Consider the following 17,912-nt stretch of genomic DNA (forward strand, 5'->3'; position numbering starts at 1 on the left):
GAGGAAAAGCAGAAGTAAAAGATAGTGTGTGATACTGATAGAGCATGTGACTTGGGGAGGAAACTGAGAAGCAAAAGTTAAAGGTGGTATGGAAAAATGGGAACGAGCCAGTGAGATACAGAGGTAGAAACAGGCTATAGACTAGAAAAGTCTTTCCTCTTTGCTCTCCTTTAGTTCATTTTCTAAATCTCCCCATCTCATGTTCAACTCCCCTGTTTTCATCCCCTCATCGATCATTTGATCTCATTTTGTGACGAAAGCTTTTTAACACACAGACACCCATAGACACATTTAATGAAGGACCTATCGAACTGCAGGCAAAAGGGAATCAAAGGGACTTAGACATAAGAATGACAATGAGTGACAGAGGGGGAGACTAGGAGGAGGAGAGGGGCGGTAAGGGATGAAGGGGTGTATCGGAAGAAAACAATGGATTAGAGAAGAGAGACACAAAAACACAGAGTGACACACAATGCATAATCCAGAGATTTAGAGGGAAAGAAATTGGAAGGTGGAAAAAGAGAGTGTAAAGCAAGTAAATGAAAAAAGAAAAACAGTGAATGTGATGAGCCATCAGTGAGGCTACAAGGAGAAAGCAAAGGAGAAGCAAGTGAGAAAGGAAGCGAGTGATGGGAGAAACAAAGAGAGCCAAATCAATACCTGCCCCCAAACCTGTAAACACACAGTGAGAAAAGGGATTAAGCCCATAAAACTTGTTGGTTGGGTGAATTGCACCAAGAGAGATATGCTTAAAAGACAAAGGGAGGGAGGGAGAGGCAGTAATGGTGTGAGAAGGAGTCCAAGAGAGCTGGGGAAGAGGATGAAAGAGGACTGGAGCTGGGACAGAAGGCCAACGAAGAGAAGTGCAGGGAGAAAGCAAAGAAGGGTTAGAGGGAGTCAGGGGGGGAGTACCCAGACAGAAAGGAGGCAGGGGACCAGAGTGTAAGAAAGAGGAGAGTGTGGAGACGTGAGAGGAAAGAAGAGAGGATCGGGAAAGGAGTCAGCGAGCGCAATGATGGAGGGAAGAGCAAAGGCGCATAAGCAAGCAGGGATGAGAGTTAGTCCTCTTCCTCTGGGTTGTGAAGCCACCGTAGTCAATTCACAACAAGGAAAAGAGACAAAGAGGAAATAAAAGAGTTCAGGAACCTTCAATTACAGACCCGAGTGTTTTGGGGCATCAGAGTCCCACAGAAATATTGGTCTGGAATATTAACTGCTCAAGTCAATAAGAATGCATTCCTCTGTTTTAGTCAGCTAGAGTTTGTTCCCCAACAACAAAGTTGCTTTTAGGCGGAAGAAAACATTCATTCTGTGATGAAACTGAAACTTCATTAACTGCTGGCTAGCCACCAGCTATTATTCCTACAGTCACGTAACAATAAAACGATGAATCATGTACATACTTTAAGAAATTGGCATTGATTTGTGTGCAGGTGCGTAGGTTTGTTTTGAATGGGACAAACAAGGACACGTTGTAGAGTGGAGAAATAGAATTTTTTTCTAAGGCTGGAAGGATGGCTATGGGGAGGTGAAGGCTTCTTCACAACACTGGTGAGATAGAAAGCCAGACAACCAGTTGATTAGCTTGCCATAGGCAGAATAACACAGAATTATAAATAAAATGCACGTACTTGTCACTTTATTAAGTACACCTGATGAAGTATTATTAACAAAAAATGGTAAATGGCCTGTATTTGTATGGCGCTTTACATAGGACTCCAAACCACTTATAGGTATTATTATTGTTAATATCATGAATTATTATTCATTATTAACCTTATTATTAATACATATCTTAGCAGCCAACCACACAAAAGCAACTCAAAGTAATGGTCAAAATGACCTGCTGAAGTTCAAACTGTCCAAGTTTTGATTTTAGGGAATTTGAACCTGGCATAGTTATTGATGGCAGATGGGCTGGCCTGAGTATTTCAGAAGCTACTAATCCAATTTCCCACACAACCAGTTCTAGTGTTTACAGGGAATGGTCCAAAAAGGACAAAATAACTGTGATCAGCCGTTTTCTGGAAGAACGCGTTCCTGACTGTGTCCATGCCTTTATGACCACAGTGTACCCATCTTCTGATAGCTGCTTCCACCAGGATAACGTGCCATGTCACAAAGGTCACATCACCTCTTAAACATACCAATGAGTTCACTGGATTCAAATGGCCTCCCCAGTCACCAGCTCTCAATGAGCAGAGTCCCTTTGGGGAACAGGATATTCACATCATGGGTGCACAGCTGATAACTCTCGGCAACTGTGTAATACTGTCGTGCCAAAATATGGCATTGATTCTCTGTGACAAAGAATTAAAACAGTTCTAAAGGTAAAAGGGGGTCCAACTCGGTACTAGCAAAAGGTGTCCTTGATTAATTTTTGATTTGATTTTACTTTTTTCAGAAAGAGTGACGATAATGCAAACAGAGGAACAGAAAAATATTCCAAAAAATGAACAAGAAAAAATTAAATCTGTATACAGTATAATTACAGATAGTTTTATATACCGGTACTTATTTTTTTACTCTCGATTACATGTGTTTATGCGCAATACTTTCTTATTGCTTTGTCCTCTGTATATACAGGATGTTTCTGTGCTTATCTGCCACTCTCTCTTTCTCTCTGTGTGTGGGTATGTCTATTGTATATCATCATAGCAGAATGAATGGAGCATGAAACCATCTGTCTCCTGGTTAGATGAGAATTACACTGGCTTTATTAGATGTTTGAAACCATGCAGATGGTTATCATTATCGTGGGGAGTCGGGCACATGCACACGCAGAGATGTTTGTCGGAGTGTTATGAAGTTAAACGCACACATATCCAGCTACATAAAAATGCTCTTGCATGTATGAACACTCACAGCGAGTTTCTTAAAATCTTGTAAAAAGTCCTTTAACCTCCAGTCATCACAGAAATAAATTCTCTGTGTGTAACAAATGCTTTTTTAAATGCATACTTGCCTATGTGATGCGTCGGACAATTTAATCCCAATATTAGTTATATAAACTGTCATTTACAAAATTGAGTTTCTAAATAGGACTGAGTTTGTGTGAGTCATTAACATTACATGAACAGCAGCTCAGCTTCATGTACACACTGGAAAGAATAATTAAGTGAATTTGCATTTGTGTGTCCATTTTTTAATAATATGGTCAGATCTTCAGTTACTTCTATGAATGAAAAACACTATTTATTTTAACGCAAACAAATCACTGTGCCGCTTGGATGCCTACTGAATATTTAATTTTAACATTCACAGTATTGTTAGTTTTTGAGCCCGAAGGCTAATGACAAATGGCAAAAGCTAAACGGAGTCAGGGGTATGCAGTCCATTTAATTATTCAAGGTGATGGTTAGAGGTAGTTTGATTTATAAAACGGATATTTTTCATATATTGTGAGTTTTTTTAGTCTTGTGAAGCAGAAGTGTATCAGAAACTCTCAGTTCATCGGTTAGTTTTTTTGGTTCGGTAACCTAAACATGGCGATTTGGGTCATCTGCTGCTTTAACTCTATACATATCCAAATAGTGGTGATTACAGTCATCTGCAGATTTTGCTTTTTTCACATCTAAGGATGTATTTTCACCTCCACCTGTAGTCTCAAGTCATGTTGACCTTTTTCCAGTTGTTCAATTTCCAGCTTTGTTTCTCGACCCCCGGCTGCTATTTCCAAGTCGACTCGAAAGTTTCCTTTCTAATTGGTTCATGAACCCTAACAGTCACCTCTGTTACGGGATTAAGTTGTATACTGCATGAACCTTACAACCAGCTTTGCAAGACTACTACTAGATATGTGTTGCAGTGGTGCATTAGCTCATGTTATCTTTTGAACTGTTTAATTTCCTATTATTTTATTTTACTGTATATAATGCTGTTATATGTGTTTCAGTGATCCAGTGTGGACCTCCCCCTCAAGTACAGAATGGGAAGGTGGAAGGGACCGACCATTCATGGGGATCGAGTATTAGCTATAGCTGTTTCCACGGTTATCAGCTGTCCACTCCTGCTGTGTTAACTTGTGAGGGGAATGGGACTTGGACAGGAGACGTCCCACAATGTCTGCGTAAGTTAGCGTACCGCTGCATATACTATACACTGCAGCATGTTGATGCACATTACTGTGCATCAACACAGTAATGTGTTGATTTTTTAGCATTTTAGCATTTTTAACCGATCTGTGCACCAGTACACAGTCCTAATCGCCATTTTTATGTCTTTTCAAGCTGTCCTATGTGGTGATCCTGGCTCTCCTGGAGGAGGATTCAGAGAGGGAAATATCTTTTCATACCGGTCAGTGGTTTATAAGTTAATGAATAAGCCACAGTAGTTTAGTGTATAACGTGGTTATGCTTTTTAGTTATAATCATAAGTATTACATGGCCGAATGGGGACTCGACTATCTTGAAATACATTCTCTTTTTTTAAATAGCATAACTGAATTGCTACTGAATAAAAGTTGTATTATGTCTCCTACATTCTGTGCTCTACACAGGAACTAATTTACTTGCGTTATCCTGCCACAATTTAATTTTTCACTTCAAAACCCCTTTGATAAGTTGATGAATTAATTAATATTCCTCATCACTGCCTACTTTTGTGCAATTTTGGGGTTTGTATTATAATTTAATATTTGCTTTCCTACATAGGTCAGAGGTCAGGTTCTACTGCCATGCCCCCTACTTGCTCGTAGGCTCTGCATCCAGAGTCTGTCAAGCAGATGGAAGTTGGAGTGGCCAACAACCAGCTTGCATAGGTAACTAAATGTAAACAATATGCTGACTTCATATTTATGCCCCATAATGTATATAGGAATGCAACAGAGATGCTGCCTCAGCTTTAGATGTAGATACTTCATATATACTGGATACAGGACTTTTTACAGTATCTTGATGATAGTTCAGCGTGAAACCATAAACATCCAGAAGATTTTTTGTTTCCACATGTCAGGAAACTGAGATCTGGTAAGCTTAAACAAGTTAAAATGACCTATCATGTATGATATGACATTTACAGAAAACAGTGTAAGATTTCAGTGCTTTTCTGGGCTTTTATAAATGCGTTAGTGTCAGTTTGTTAAAGGAAATTGAGATATCTGGTCAGTATATTGCTCCCAACACACTTTTGCATTACACACAGAAAATCATGCATAAAGACTTAGACACATTAACAGAATGCTTACATAAATCATAAATACATATTCCAGTAGTTTCACAATTTTAGATGAACAATTTGTCTACTGCAAAGGAAAACATTTTATCATATTATGATTAAAATTGTGTGAAATCAGATTATTGGTAAACAAGATTGTAGAGCTTACTCATATTCACATCTTGGCATTAGTATTCCTGCATACCTAGAGCTGAAGATATTATCTCGTCAACTGATGAAGTGTGTAGTTTTGATGTCAGCATTTGGATACAAGATTTTATCTTGTAAAGCAGTCCTTCACTTTTTGATGTGAAATTGAAGTGTTTGTGTTTGCTGTTTTGGAAGTGTGGAGCTTATTTTGGAACAAGTTGTACAATTACAAGGAAAAAAGTGAAATTAAATCAGTCTTGCGAGAACAGCACGGCCATCACAGAATTTCTGTCACGTTGTTCTGCTAAAAATGTGTTTTTCTATGTTACTGCATGTTGTTCAGATTTAAGTGCTAACTGGGTGCTTACATAGAAAAGTTATACTTCTTAAGACTTTAATATTTAATATTTACTATAATGTATTCTGATAGTGGTGAGGCATTGAATAATCTTCTGTGTTAAGTGCCTGAAGTCTTACCAATAAGTCAAAAATCAATTTAAAAAAAGACTTTATTAGTTACACCTTGCAAGTACTGGTCTGGATCCACTTTTGCCTGCAGAACTGCCTTAATTTTTCATGGCACAGATTCAGTAAGGTGTTGGAAACATTCCTCAGAGCCATAATGACAAGATAGCATCACACAACTCCTGCCGTTCCACCACATCACAAAGGTGCTATACTAGACTGATAGTATCTTATGTCTGTGGGGATTATTTGACTACAGTTAACTCATCGTCTTGTTCAAGAATCCAATTTTTCAGATGATCTGAGCTTCATGACGCAACATTAACCTGTTGGAAACAAGCCATCAGAAGATGGGTAAACAATAGTCACATAGTCCGTGGTGTCCATTTGGTACAAATGGGACGAATGGTACCCCCACAACATTACACCAGCTGCAGCACCTTGGTGTGGTCTTCTGCTTCTGTAGCCCTTCTGCTTCAGTGTGTTGTGCAGTCAGATATGCTCTTTTGCATACCTTAGTTGTAACAAGCAGTTATTTGAGTTAGTCTTCCTATCAGCTTGAAGTCATCTTGCCATTCTCCTCTGACCTCTGGCATCAACAAGGCATTTTGTGAACCCTACAGATGTGCAGGGATTTGTGGCACCAAACACCATGTGTCATTCAAAGTCTGATGCTCAGTTTGAAATTCAACAGGTCCATATACTGTGGGCTGATAGACATGGACATGTCTACCGGCCCACAGTAAACACACCGAGGCCCTGCACTGTGATTTACTGATTAGATATTTGCACTAACAACCAGCTAAACAAGTGTACCTAACTAAGTAACCGGTAAGTGTATGACACTGAAAAGACTGTAAAAGATATAAATATTTCTAAAAATGTTCATTGTGTAAATGTATTTGCAGACCCAGCCTTCAACAGCTGTCGTGATCCAGGAACTCCAGCTTATGGTATCCCAGTCATGGCCCAAGGCTTTCAAGTAAGAAACATTTATTAGTGCACTAAAACATATGTATAATTCATTACATATCTGGAACACTAATTTATTCAGGTAAGAACATTATAGCACCAGCTGAAGTTTTTTTCAAGTAAGAGGTATTTATTATACTGTAAGTATGGACTTTCAGATAAAAGATTGTGAATAGTAAGCACTTTATTTTACTAAAATGATGGGATTAATGTTTAACTTTGGCAGTTTTGCAGATATTTTGTTAACATGATGAAGGGCCACTACAAGTATCTGTTATATAAAAGAAAATTCAGCATAATTTGTGAACAAATGGCATCAATGTTCTACCACTTTCATGCATGCATCCTCAAATGAGATTAAGTACTGTAGGTCTGAACCAAGAATCAGAGACTTCATATGCAAGTGAAAAGTAAACACCAGGGAAAAGCTAACGCTCAAAGTTTTTAAGGTTCTTTTATCTTTGCACCAAGCTGTCTGGAGAAGAGATAAGAATGTGTTGATGGAATATATTGGCTGTCCAATCCTTAATGGAGTTTAAGCAAACATGCAAATCCTTCAATTTGTGAAGGCATAATTGGATATCATCTTCATATCATATTTCCCCTGACAACTCTATAAAGAGTAGGAGGACTACTAACACCAGTAGAACAACACAGACACAGCACGTGATGCAGGAGCAAAAATCGAAGTTTAAATGTTTGATAAACTTCATGATCACAACAAAAGTTAGAAAAATGGATGTGCTATAAGGTTTTAGCGGTACGTTCAAGATGAATGACTATTGTGATTACTATATGGAGTTTTAGAGGCTGGGGGAAGACTTTTTATCATGCTTTTTATGATAAATAGGTTGGCAGTAAGATTTCCTTCAAGTGCCGCAAAAACTACCACATCCTCGGTTCAACGACAAGAACATGCCTAGAAAACCTGACCTGGAGTGGAACTCAACCTGAGTGTATAGGTAAGGAAAAACTCCGTGCACAATCACATTTGTATCTTCGGCACATCAGTAAAAAAACCCAACTTGAGCTAATTAAAGTCAGTGTTGGTGGTTGTATTTGTAATTTAGTGGAGAAAAACTTCCTATCTTGTTTTAAACTAAAGCATGGATATGTTTATGATAACTGCTCTTTCCCCTCCCTGTCACTCAGCCCATTCATGCAGACAGCCAGAGACCCCCAGTAATGTAGATGTTCGATCTATGGACCTGCCTACCTTGGGATACACTCTGATCTACACCTGTCAAGAAGGTTTCTATCTGGCTGGGGGCTCAGAGCACAGAGCCTGTAAAAGTGATGGTAGATGGTCAGGAAAACCACCGCTCTGCAAAGGTATTCAGATTGTATCTTGAAAATGCACTGCTTGTAAAATGTGCTGATATGTTGCCTAAAATCTAGAATGGATGTCATATTCCCATATGGTTTAAGATAAATACAGCTTATCACACTAATATTATTTCCATGCTCTGGGAAATCAGCCTCAGGCGTATGAATGTTGTTGTTGTTGATATTTTTTATCACATACTCATAGCGCTATCTGTTCTCAAAGATGAGGAACTGATGGCTGTGAATGTCGTGATATACAAGTGTATAGCAACAAGACAATAATACCCAGACAGGAAATGGACTGCCAGCAGTTTTCTGTCTCTTGTCTTGAAGTAGCACATGGCAAAGCAATTAGATAATGGGTTTTTTTAACATGTGCTTTTCCTGTTTGCTCAGTCCCGTCACATACTTATATTTTCCCAAATCTACCAAATGCTCTCTCTGCATAACTTTAAATGTCAAGCAAACAGCATTTATCTCTGTGTTTTATTTTAATGTTTCAGTTGGAGTCAAAGTCAATCCCAAAGGCAGAGGAGATACAGATGTCCAAAAGAACAAGATTCGTGGTATGCAGAGTTCACTTCCACCACAAATGTACCGTGTTACCCATGTTTGTAACAGAGTTCATTAAATTGCGCTTTGATAAACGAGATTGAGACAAAGTATTCCTCAAAGAGGGTATTGAGATTGCAGTGAGTGTTCATTCCACAGAGCTTTTTGATTTTATAGGATGACAGTGAAATGCTGTGAAGTACAGCTGAGATGCAGCAAATAAATCAGTGAAAACATTCAGGTGAAATACCACTTAATGCCTTATGGGTTTTAAGTAGGATTTTGTAATCAATATATGCATTTAGAAGGAGACCGTTTTGATCTTCCATGAATCCTGCAGCTGCTGTGTTTTAAAGAAGTCCTGTTTCTAAATGTAGGATTCAGACAAACTCACACTGGCCTGTTCAATTATGAAGTAACTAAAAGGTAGAAGTGCTGTGTCTTGTCTTGTCAAATATTTATGACTAATCCTAATAATAATAAATGTTTCTTCCCTGTTTGTGACCTTTAATGTTATTTAGTGTTAAACAGGGAAAGGGTGCAGATTATAGCTGACAAAAATATCCAAAAAACAGTGTGACCTTAATGATATTGATAGCAACAGCAAATGCTAAACTTTAGATTTCCTCCTGTTTTGTGCCTTTGACTTCATTGCAGTTCCAGTGGATGTCTTCTCTCCAAACTCTGAGTGGAGCGGCTTCTATGAGTACCTTGGGAAGAGACAGGCCACTGCCTTTACAGTTACTGGGTTCAATGATACCAGTGGTCGAGTCAACATCACATTACTGGAAGCCAGCGGCGTGTCCATCAGATTGTCAGGTAAAACAAGAAAGGAAGCACTCAAAGCAAAATTTATTATTCACGTTCATAAATTTGCTTTGAGTGTTGTTAGAGAGGAGCTAGTGCTCTACTTTCAGACTGTGTGAAACACATTAATGCAGTTATATACATAAAACAGAACCAAGAAACACTTGAGTCAGTTTGTTGCTTCAGTTAAACAAAGGCTGATGTAAGTATTACAAGTCATAAATTATATTTGAAATACGCCGATGTGCAATAGTCTTGAGCCACCCCTTATTTCTTTTCATTTTGTTTCCAAGGAGCCCGGCCTTGTGTTTTGTTTTTTTAAATGGTCTTTCACCGGACCATTTCCAGAAGAATGTTTATTTATTTATTTATTTTAAAGTCACTTAGGACTGGCTGACAATTCATTCAAGCACAAAGGAGGCACCTTACTTAAGGGATAAACCACAGTTTTATATACACATAACAGAAACAAAAAGTCCATTTTAAATAGCATCTTTAGACACTTTGTTACTAGCAACCTGTTGCAAAAGCACATAATTTGTTCCCTTTTCTTTAGTTGAATCTGTGAAAAATAACAAAAAGTAACACAGTTCAACAGGCATAAAATAGTATTTTTGCAATAACAAAGTGATTCCCAAAGAGCTGCTGCCACAAATTTGGCAAATCTCAACATGGTGTGCAGTATGTCCTTAAAACAACAAGGAACCAGGACAAACAGAGCACAAAAGAAGAAAGTGAAGGACCAAATAATTTTGTCTACAGCAGATGAACATTATTTGAAAGTCATGTCCTTAAGGAATAGGAAAAAAAATAGAGCAAAACCCTGACACAGGACCAGAGAGATACATGCGGCCGTTCAGTGGATCAGAAATGGTTTCGTGGAAGTATGCCTGTCAAGAATCGACCATGCAGTAATGCCTGGAAAGCCACTGATTGGCAAGAGCTTAATTTTTCATCATAACAGTGATCCCACTCACACTTCCAATATAGTAAACGCATACTTGCATTAAAAAAACCACAATGGAACACTGAGTCATGGATTGTCTTCCTCAAACCCCGGACCTATTGAAGCAGTGTGGGATCATCTTTGCAGAGAATGGAACAAAAGGCAGCCAACATCCAAAGAAGACCTTTGGAATGTCCATCTCCCTGTACAACGCATCCACTTAACACACTGTTTGCTGCTACAACTACACATGTTTCTTTTCCAAATATTTATTTATAAGTGACTTATGTATGTATGTATGTATATATATGTATATATTGTACTATTCTTAGTTAGCGTATTGTCTGTCTTGTCTTAATGTTGGTTTAAAATGGAGCACTGTAACAAAAAATAATTTCCCCCAGGGATCAATAAAGTATTCTGATTCTGATTCTGATTTAAGAAACTTGGAGAACTATTCCTGGCTGTGTTGAAGAATAAAGGTGGTCATACCAAATAGTGATTATCACGCTCTTAAGTTTTTGTCTCCCTTTTTTGCCTGTTATTTCCAATTATGTTTACATTGGACCCATTTTCCCAGCAAAATATAAAGAAATACAGAGTGACAAAATCTCATCAAATATAGAAAAAAGTTTTAAAAAATTACTTGATTTTATACGATGTGAAGGTCTGAACTTTCTCATAGCACTGACTTTGTTGTCAGTGAGGTAAGATTTGCATATATTAAATGTAGTGTAAATATCACAGAAGCAGCGCTGCTATAGGTGCAAATACACAGCAGGTTATTAAAGATCTGATTTTCTTTGCACAATATTAGCAAAGCATCCTTGCTATCTATGTTAAATCTGGCACGTTCCTTTATATTGCACATTTTTCTAAACACTGTTCTGTTTAATTTTTACGAACCATAGATTTATGTGTTAAAAAAATTACTAGTTGGTAAAAAATGGAATTTAACTGTCAGCCAGTCGAGTATCTTCATCTTAGATTTCTGATGTCTCACTTAAATGGACTTGTCATATTAAACAGCAGCAGTTTTGTGTTGTGTAGTTAACCAAGTAGAGACGTGTAGCTGAAGGGTAAATGTCACTTTTTCCTTTCGTAATGTGTCAAGTGCCTGGTGAAGAAAATAGAGTATGATCATTAAACAGTGTCAAAGTGTCTTCTTCTTCCTGTTTGCTTATCAACTTTTCTGTCAGTCTTTTCACTTCTCAATTTCCAGTTGCACCTTTGCCTCTGTGTCTTTCTCTTTGCATTTCTAACCGCTTTCTAACGTTCGAACCGCTAACAAAAAAAACAAGGTGCTAGCCAAGCTATTTGTATATTTAACTGTTCTCTATCTCTATCCAGGTACCTACAAGGCAGAGGAAAACCAGCTGCTATTGAAGGTCTACCAGGTGAAAGGGCCAACAGAGCACTACTACAGCAAGTTTAAGAATGACAACTGGGCCATGGATGGATATGTAAGAAAACTTCCTCTTCTTTTCCCGTATCAAGCATTTTTTGCTTCTTGTCAAAGAGGTGCGTTGTGATGTGGATATATATAATATAATAATACAGATATAAAGATTTCGTTGTTCTGAATCCACCAAGTAAGCATCAGTCATCTAGAGTCAGGTACTGGCAACACATTTCTTTTTGTGGATATTCCGTATCATAGCAACCAAAGCTGCACTCTTAAGCACTCCCAGCTGGGCATTTTAAGAGGAGTGCCTGTACCACCCATTATAGCATATTTCAGAACAAATCCTTGCATTTATAATTGTGGAAACTGACTTTGTGCAATGCTTCACAAAATGATGGTGTCACTTTACTGCTCAGTAAACAGCTGCCTGTCTGTCATACAGGCAGGAATGAATCAGTCAGTGTGGGAGTGAATTTGGACATTGCTTGTTGTCACCATGAGATGCCCAGGCATGTGTATAACTCCAGAAGTTAATATCCTCAACACGATATTGTTCCAGCATGTAACTCTCCACAGGATCACAAATCTGGAGCTGAGTTATTCAATAATTATTCCGCATTTTCTCCATGTATCCCAAATTTCTTTTTGACACGTAACGTTGTATACATTAGTTTCCAACTGCTTTGATTAAGAAAACCAGACAAATGATGAAAAAAAAAGCCCACTTTTTCATTATGTGATGCAAATGTGAAGAAATATGCAACCTCAAAATTGATATTCAAAGCTGGGACTTTTTTGGTCTACATATTGTATCGCTGAGAAATTTGACAGACAGCTGGTCATGTTTGACATGTTGACAGAGAGGAGAAGTGAAAAACTGAGTAACTGTGTGTAGGAACTGTAAAAGATTGTTGTAGACACACATGAAGGAAAGAAGTGTCAGAAAGAATGAAGGAAGGAATGATGGACGCACAGACAGACAGCTAATCTGGATGCAAATGAAAGAAAGTGATGACGTGGCTCGGTGAGATTCCGATTCCCGAAAAAGACAATCTTACAGTCAGAAGATGAAATTTTGATTGTTGCTCTCGGAATAAAGCAGTCCTCAAATTCTGAACTAGATGAACAGTGGAGCAAAGGGGGTTGATAGAGAGCGGAATATGGAGCACAGTGTAGAGGACGTGGTATTCATCCATCAACCCATTTTCAGGTTGCAGGAGGGCTTCGGCCTGTCTCACCTGTCAAAGAAGCACCCGGGACAGGTGCCACTCCATCACAGGGCTAACAAAGACACACACTCTCACATTCACACCTACAGCAAATTTAGAATTGCCAGTTAACCTACCGGCAACACTTCGGACTGAGGAAGGAAGCTGGAGTACATGGAGGAACTCTATGAATAAACAGGCTTCAGTTCAATTCAGTTTTGTCATGCCATTGTATTATAAGGTAAAAGACTTGCAGTAATAGAGAGAAAATCCCAAGAACCAAACAGCTCACTTTATGCTAGCAGCTGGCGAGAGTGGGAAGGAAAAACTCCCTTTGAACAGGAAGAAAGGGAGGGACAGCCATCTGCAGCAACCACTTTTTTTCAGGACATTGTGCTTATGTAACAAAATTGCATGAAGGGTTTACATCTAAATAAATGTGTTCAAGTCACCATTTTGGCAAGATTTATAGAGAAGAATTTTCACCACCAGATTCAAACCCATAAATTTCTTGCTGTGAGAAGATAGTGTTAAATACCGAACCATTATACTGTCAAGGGTAGTACATCAAAAGTATACCCAACATGAAACCGTTTATTGAATTTATTACATTAATGCAATTTATAAAAACAACACTTTAAATAATTGATCATGCAAATTGTGGCTGCATGCAGTATACTGTATATTACATTAACAGTATACTTCACAGTACTGTAAGTTCCTATTAAATTGTACTTCTGTTTTTCAGGTTACTGCTGAATCGGACCAGAAGACGTTTGTCTACCAGGGCCATATACACAGTAAAGATTTTGGCAAGTTCTATCTGACAAGACAAGGTGGGCATTTTTGTAATGTCACCATCAGTATTAACATTATGGAAGCACTAAAAGATTTAATATTAATGAGGTCTTTTTATCAGTTAAATCTGCTACTACTACTACTACTGCACATTTATTATATATATATATATATATATATATATATATATATATATATAATGTTCTTCCTCTACACAATTTTTTTTGCACATGTCGAGGAGCGTGTCAGGCTACATTTCACTGTGTGTTATACTTGTATAACTATGCATGTGACAAATAAAGAACCTTGAACCTTGAAATCATATAAAATAAATGTCGCTTAAGCCTAAATGGACATAGGAGAGAAACTAACAATGCAGAAAGCTTCTTTTAACCATGCACAAGGAGGTGTTTGTGTGCAGGGGTTTATGCATGTGTTGGTTTATCTGTGTCTTTGTCCCTAGACCCTGTAACCATGCCGATGGACCCATCAAACCCTTACACAAACAGCAGCTCTGTGGCAGCAGCCATCTTAGTTCCTTTCTTTGCCCTTATCCTCTCCGGATTTGCCTTCTACCTCTACAAGCACAGGTAAGCTATATCATCAACATCAGTCCTTCAAGGAAAAACAGACGAGCAGCAGAGTAGAATACAAAGCAGGTGTTCTGGCTTTTCTTCAATCTCCATACTTCTCATTCTAAATGGGCTGACACCAAAACTTAACCATGCATCTTTTGAGACTCACAAAGTACAACCAGTCCTAAAAAGATTAATTATACATTTTTGAAAGCAACCCGTTTATGCGTTCTTTGTCCCTAATTGAGTTGAGAAGGTGGCAGTTTGATACATTTTAGCACAGACAGGTTTACAGACATTTGAAAAATGTAATTATAGCTTTTAAACTCTAAGCCCACGTGGGTTAAATCTGATTGACCTCAGATATTAATTATTGTTCCTAGAAAGTTCACAGCAGGCTTACAGTGATTTAAGATGCCAGATAATTCAGGACTATACTGAGGGTATAATGTCATCTCGATGTTTTCTGTTTAAGACTTGTGTGAGGTTTTACAGTTTGAGGACATTGCCGTAGTCAGTCAAAGTTTTACAAAGTCATCTTTTGCAGCTAGACTATGGACGCTAACACACATTAATCTGTTGGCTTGTCATTTATGGTAGCTCTGTGCTACAGCTTTTAGTATGCAATGAGCCTTGTAGAGTCTATTTAGACCTATTTTAGCTTGCACAATAGTTGCATGTATTTTGCTATGCTTTAGTTAACATTGGGTGAAGGCTCGTATGCCAACGGATGTGCACAGGGTCATGCAGATTTGCACAGACAAACAGCACATTTTGCATAATATGCACTCATTAGTCTTCTAGCCTAGTGACTCTATCATTGCATCATATTTGTTATACAACCTGATTGCCAGTTAGAAATGTGCAATGCTGGTTGATGTATATTAAAGCTGATGGTTGTATGCAGGACATTGTCTGCTGACACAGATGACAATGAGAGACCAAAAGATACCTGGGGGCCTGGCGGCAGGTAAGACTGGCACCTGTCATCCATCTGGTTCAAACAACAACCAGACCTCCGCCCGCCGCCACATCCTCCGTCAAACTTCTCATCTATTATTTTTAGTTTTCAGACTTTTCTTTGTGCTGTTTAGTAAGGCTGCACGGTTACCCCAAAATGTTGCTCTGAAGTGAGGGAAATAAATTGAAAATCAATTAGAACCAAAATAAGTTTCACTTCAGAAGTTATTGGAATAACAGGACTCTCCTTATTCACTATAGGTGATTTTGGGGGAGCCTTTATTTTCTCCCTTCCAAAGAAACAAAGAAATGTTTTTTTTTAAATAGTGCAGCCCTACTTTGTTAAAACAGCAGTCATTTAAAGTTTGTAAAAAAGGGCATTTTATTTTGTCTTTGATCTCATTGTCATCCTTCTGTCAGCATCATGTCATCAAGAAGAAGTGCAGTATATGACCTGATAGAAATGGGTCGATCAAAGCACGTGAAATGTTTGCTTTTTAAAATTGCTTGTCTTTTATTACCTATAATGGAAAAAAAATCCTCACTAAAACAGTAGCAGGATGGAAAAGTTAGCGTGGCGAGCCTATCATCATGCCTAGCCGACATAATGGCAAGCCAACAGAAGATAATGTACAGTACAGAGAATGTACGGTAGTAGCTTATACTACTAGCTTATGCACTAAAACTAAGGTGTGAGTGGGTGACACTAGAGTTTTCTTGCTCTGGCCCATATGTCTGCACAGTATCTATAATACTGTCAAAGCAATTATGGTTGCCATTTTTCATTCTACCAATAAAATTAAACTATTGCACCTACAGCCATGACCAGTGCAGCGATTTAAGCTACTGCCACGCAGGGAGGTCTGCAGTGTGTGTTACTGTGTGCAGTTTTGTAAAGTAATGGGTTGAGCATGTAGGGTAGGCTTAGTGGTTCCCCAGGGTTGGATTTCTACCCGTGCGCACACACACGTACATACACTCTTAATGAGGTCAGAGTCAAACAGCGTTTTTGCTGCAGTGCTCCTCCCTGCTAATAGTTCCACAGGGTCTGGGAGTAAGTGATTACATCTAACTGGATTATAGGACCTGATTATCCAAAAATTTAATCGGCGACAAACAGTCAAATTAGAGGGAGGTTGTCATATAGTATATCCGTTTGAACCCCTGCAGTAACTTTCTTTAAAAAAAAAAAAATCAAGCAGGCTGAGTAATAATAAATTTGCATATTTTTGAACCGGTGCTATTGGATGATGGCAGTTTGCATGCTGATATGCTCATAAAAGAGCAGTGGATGGGCACTGGGCGGCCAAACTACTCAAACCAGAGTGTTATGGTACATGCTCTCATTCCTGCTGTAAATTTTCACTGCAATTTGTAGATTTTTACTAGAAAATTCCTATTACAAAGTTTGCTCCTTTAACCTTAAGGGTAAAGTTTCAGACCAACATGCATAACAAGCCAGCTGACATGACAGAGAGAAGTCATTTCTTTTTTCTTTTAAATTTCATTTTACAGCTATATTTGGCAAAAATAAATATGGTAAATAAAAAGTTAATTCTTAACCATTACACTTAGATGACTTTCTCTTAAGTAGTGAAACTCGGCCATTCTGCTGTCCATTAATTGTTTTCTTTTTGGGGTTTTTTGAAGTTAAAATCCTCAATAGGGCATAAAACTGAATTAATACAGCAATAGTCTTTTTTTTTAACAGCTAACTTTTCGCTCCCAAGAAAAGCTAAGCGTTCTCACCTTGACTTCAGAGAAGAGCTGCTACTTTGCACAAAGTGTTTCTTTCAAAATTCAAATATAAAATGCATTCAGAAACATACCACAGACACTTAAATAGCGCGCAAGTCCGTGAAAGGAGCATGGTGGATCTTTGTCCGATCCTTGGCTGGTCCCCTGCTGGTATGTGGCCATAATGAGATCCCCTGCGAGCAATGTAGTCAGTGCAGCCACAAGTGGTAACGCCCTTAAGTAGTATGTAGGGAAAAAAAATTATATCTCATGTTTCCACCAGGGGGAGCAGCCATAATGGAACATAATTTATTTACTTCCTGCTATATTCATGCATTTTAAATTCGCTCAGGGCTTCTATGTACCTTTCTGTAAAACATCAATGTATATATTTGTTTTCAACAAATATAAGAGTTTGTTCAGGTTGAGCCAGAAGACAAACAGTGACAGAGTTGTTGCTGATGAATGTTTCTGAACATAAATGCTAAAAATGTGTTTTTTTAATAGAATTGCAAATATTTGTATATAAAAACTAAAATCTAAGCTTAAATGTGAGATAAATATTAACGAGTGCTTTCAGAGAATATTTTAAATGTGTGTTCAAAAGGGCAAGTGACAGAGAGCACTCCCATTGTGTACCAGTTTGTGTACAGTATGAAATCCAGCACAAGCAGAGCCACCTGATTCTCTAGCATTTTTGGCTCTGGTTCAATTCAGTACTACTACTACTGAGTGTAGTGTATCAGTCACTAAACCTTGAGGCTCAATAACTGATGGCTGGTTTGATTGTTTTTTGTTCTAAATGTTGGACAGTCTGTGTGCAAAAACGTTTTCTTAGGTAAACAGTTTCACAGGCC

At 38.2% G+C, this 17,912-nt stretch overlaps 1 protein-coding gene across 2 annotated transcripts in view; it reads left to right on the forward strand.

Moving 5' to 3' along the window:
- LOC146678517 (CUB and sushi domain-containing protein 1-like) overlaps positions 1-17,912 on the forward strand; it is a 479,448-nt gene that overhangs the window by 453,985 nt on the left and 7,551 nt on the right. Inside the window, exons 63-74 of one of the 2 annotated variants that reach the window (XM_085400429.1) lie at positions 3,896-4,069; positions 4,230-4,296; positions 4,653-4,759; positions 6,678-6,751; positions 7,592-7,703; positions 7,894-8,073; positions 8,571-8,633; positions 9,277-9,438; positions 11,723-11,835; positions 13,734-13,821; positions 14,247-14,373; positions 15,266-15,328. In XM_085400429.1, the coding sequence (XP_085256555.1) occupies positions 3,896-4,069; positions 4,230-4,296; positions 4,653-4,759; positions 6,678-6,751; positions 7,592-7,703; positions 7,894-8,073; positions 8,571-8,633; positions 9,277-9,438; positions 11,723-11,835; positions 13,734-13,821; positions 14,247-14,373; positions 15,266-15,328 (1,330 nt within the window). The remainder of the gene's footprint in view (positions 1-3,895; positions 4,070-4,229; positions 4,297-4,652; positions 4,760-6,677; positions 6,752-7,591; positions 7,704-7,893; positions 8,074-8,570; positions 8,634-9,276; positions 9,439-11,722; positions 11,836-13,733; positions 13,822-14,246; positions 14,374-15,265; positions 15,329-17,912) is intronic. The other variant, XM_085400436.1, reaches the window with a different exon arrangement.

The sequence above is a fragment of the Rhamphochromis longiceps genome, linkage group LG1, assembly GCF_057381845.1.
Source record: "Rhamphochromis longiceps isolate RC_006_pf linkage group LG1, R_longiceps_female_GT1.1, whole genome shotgun sequence".
Classification (NCBI taxonomy): Eukaryota; Metazoa; Chordata; class Actinopteri; order Cichliformes; family Cichlidae; genus Rhamphochromis; species Rhamphochromis longiceps.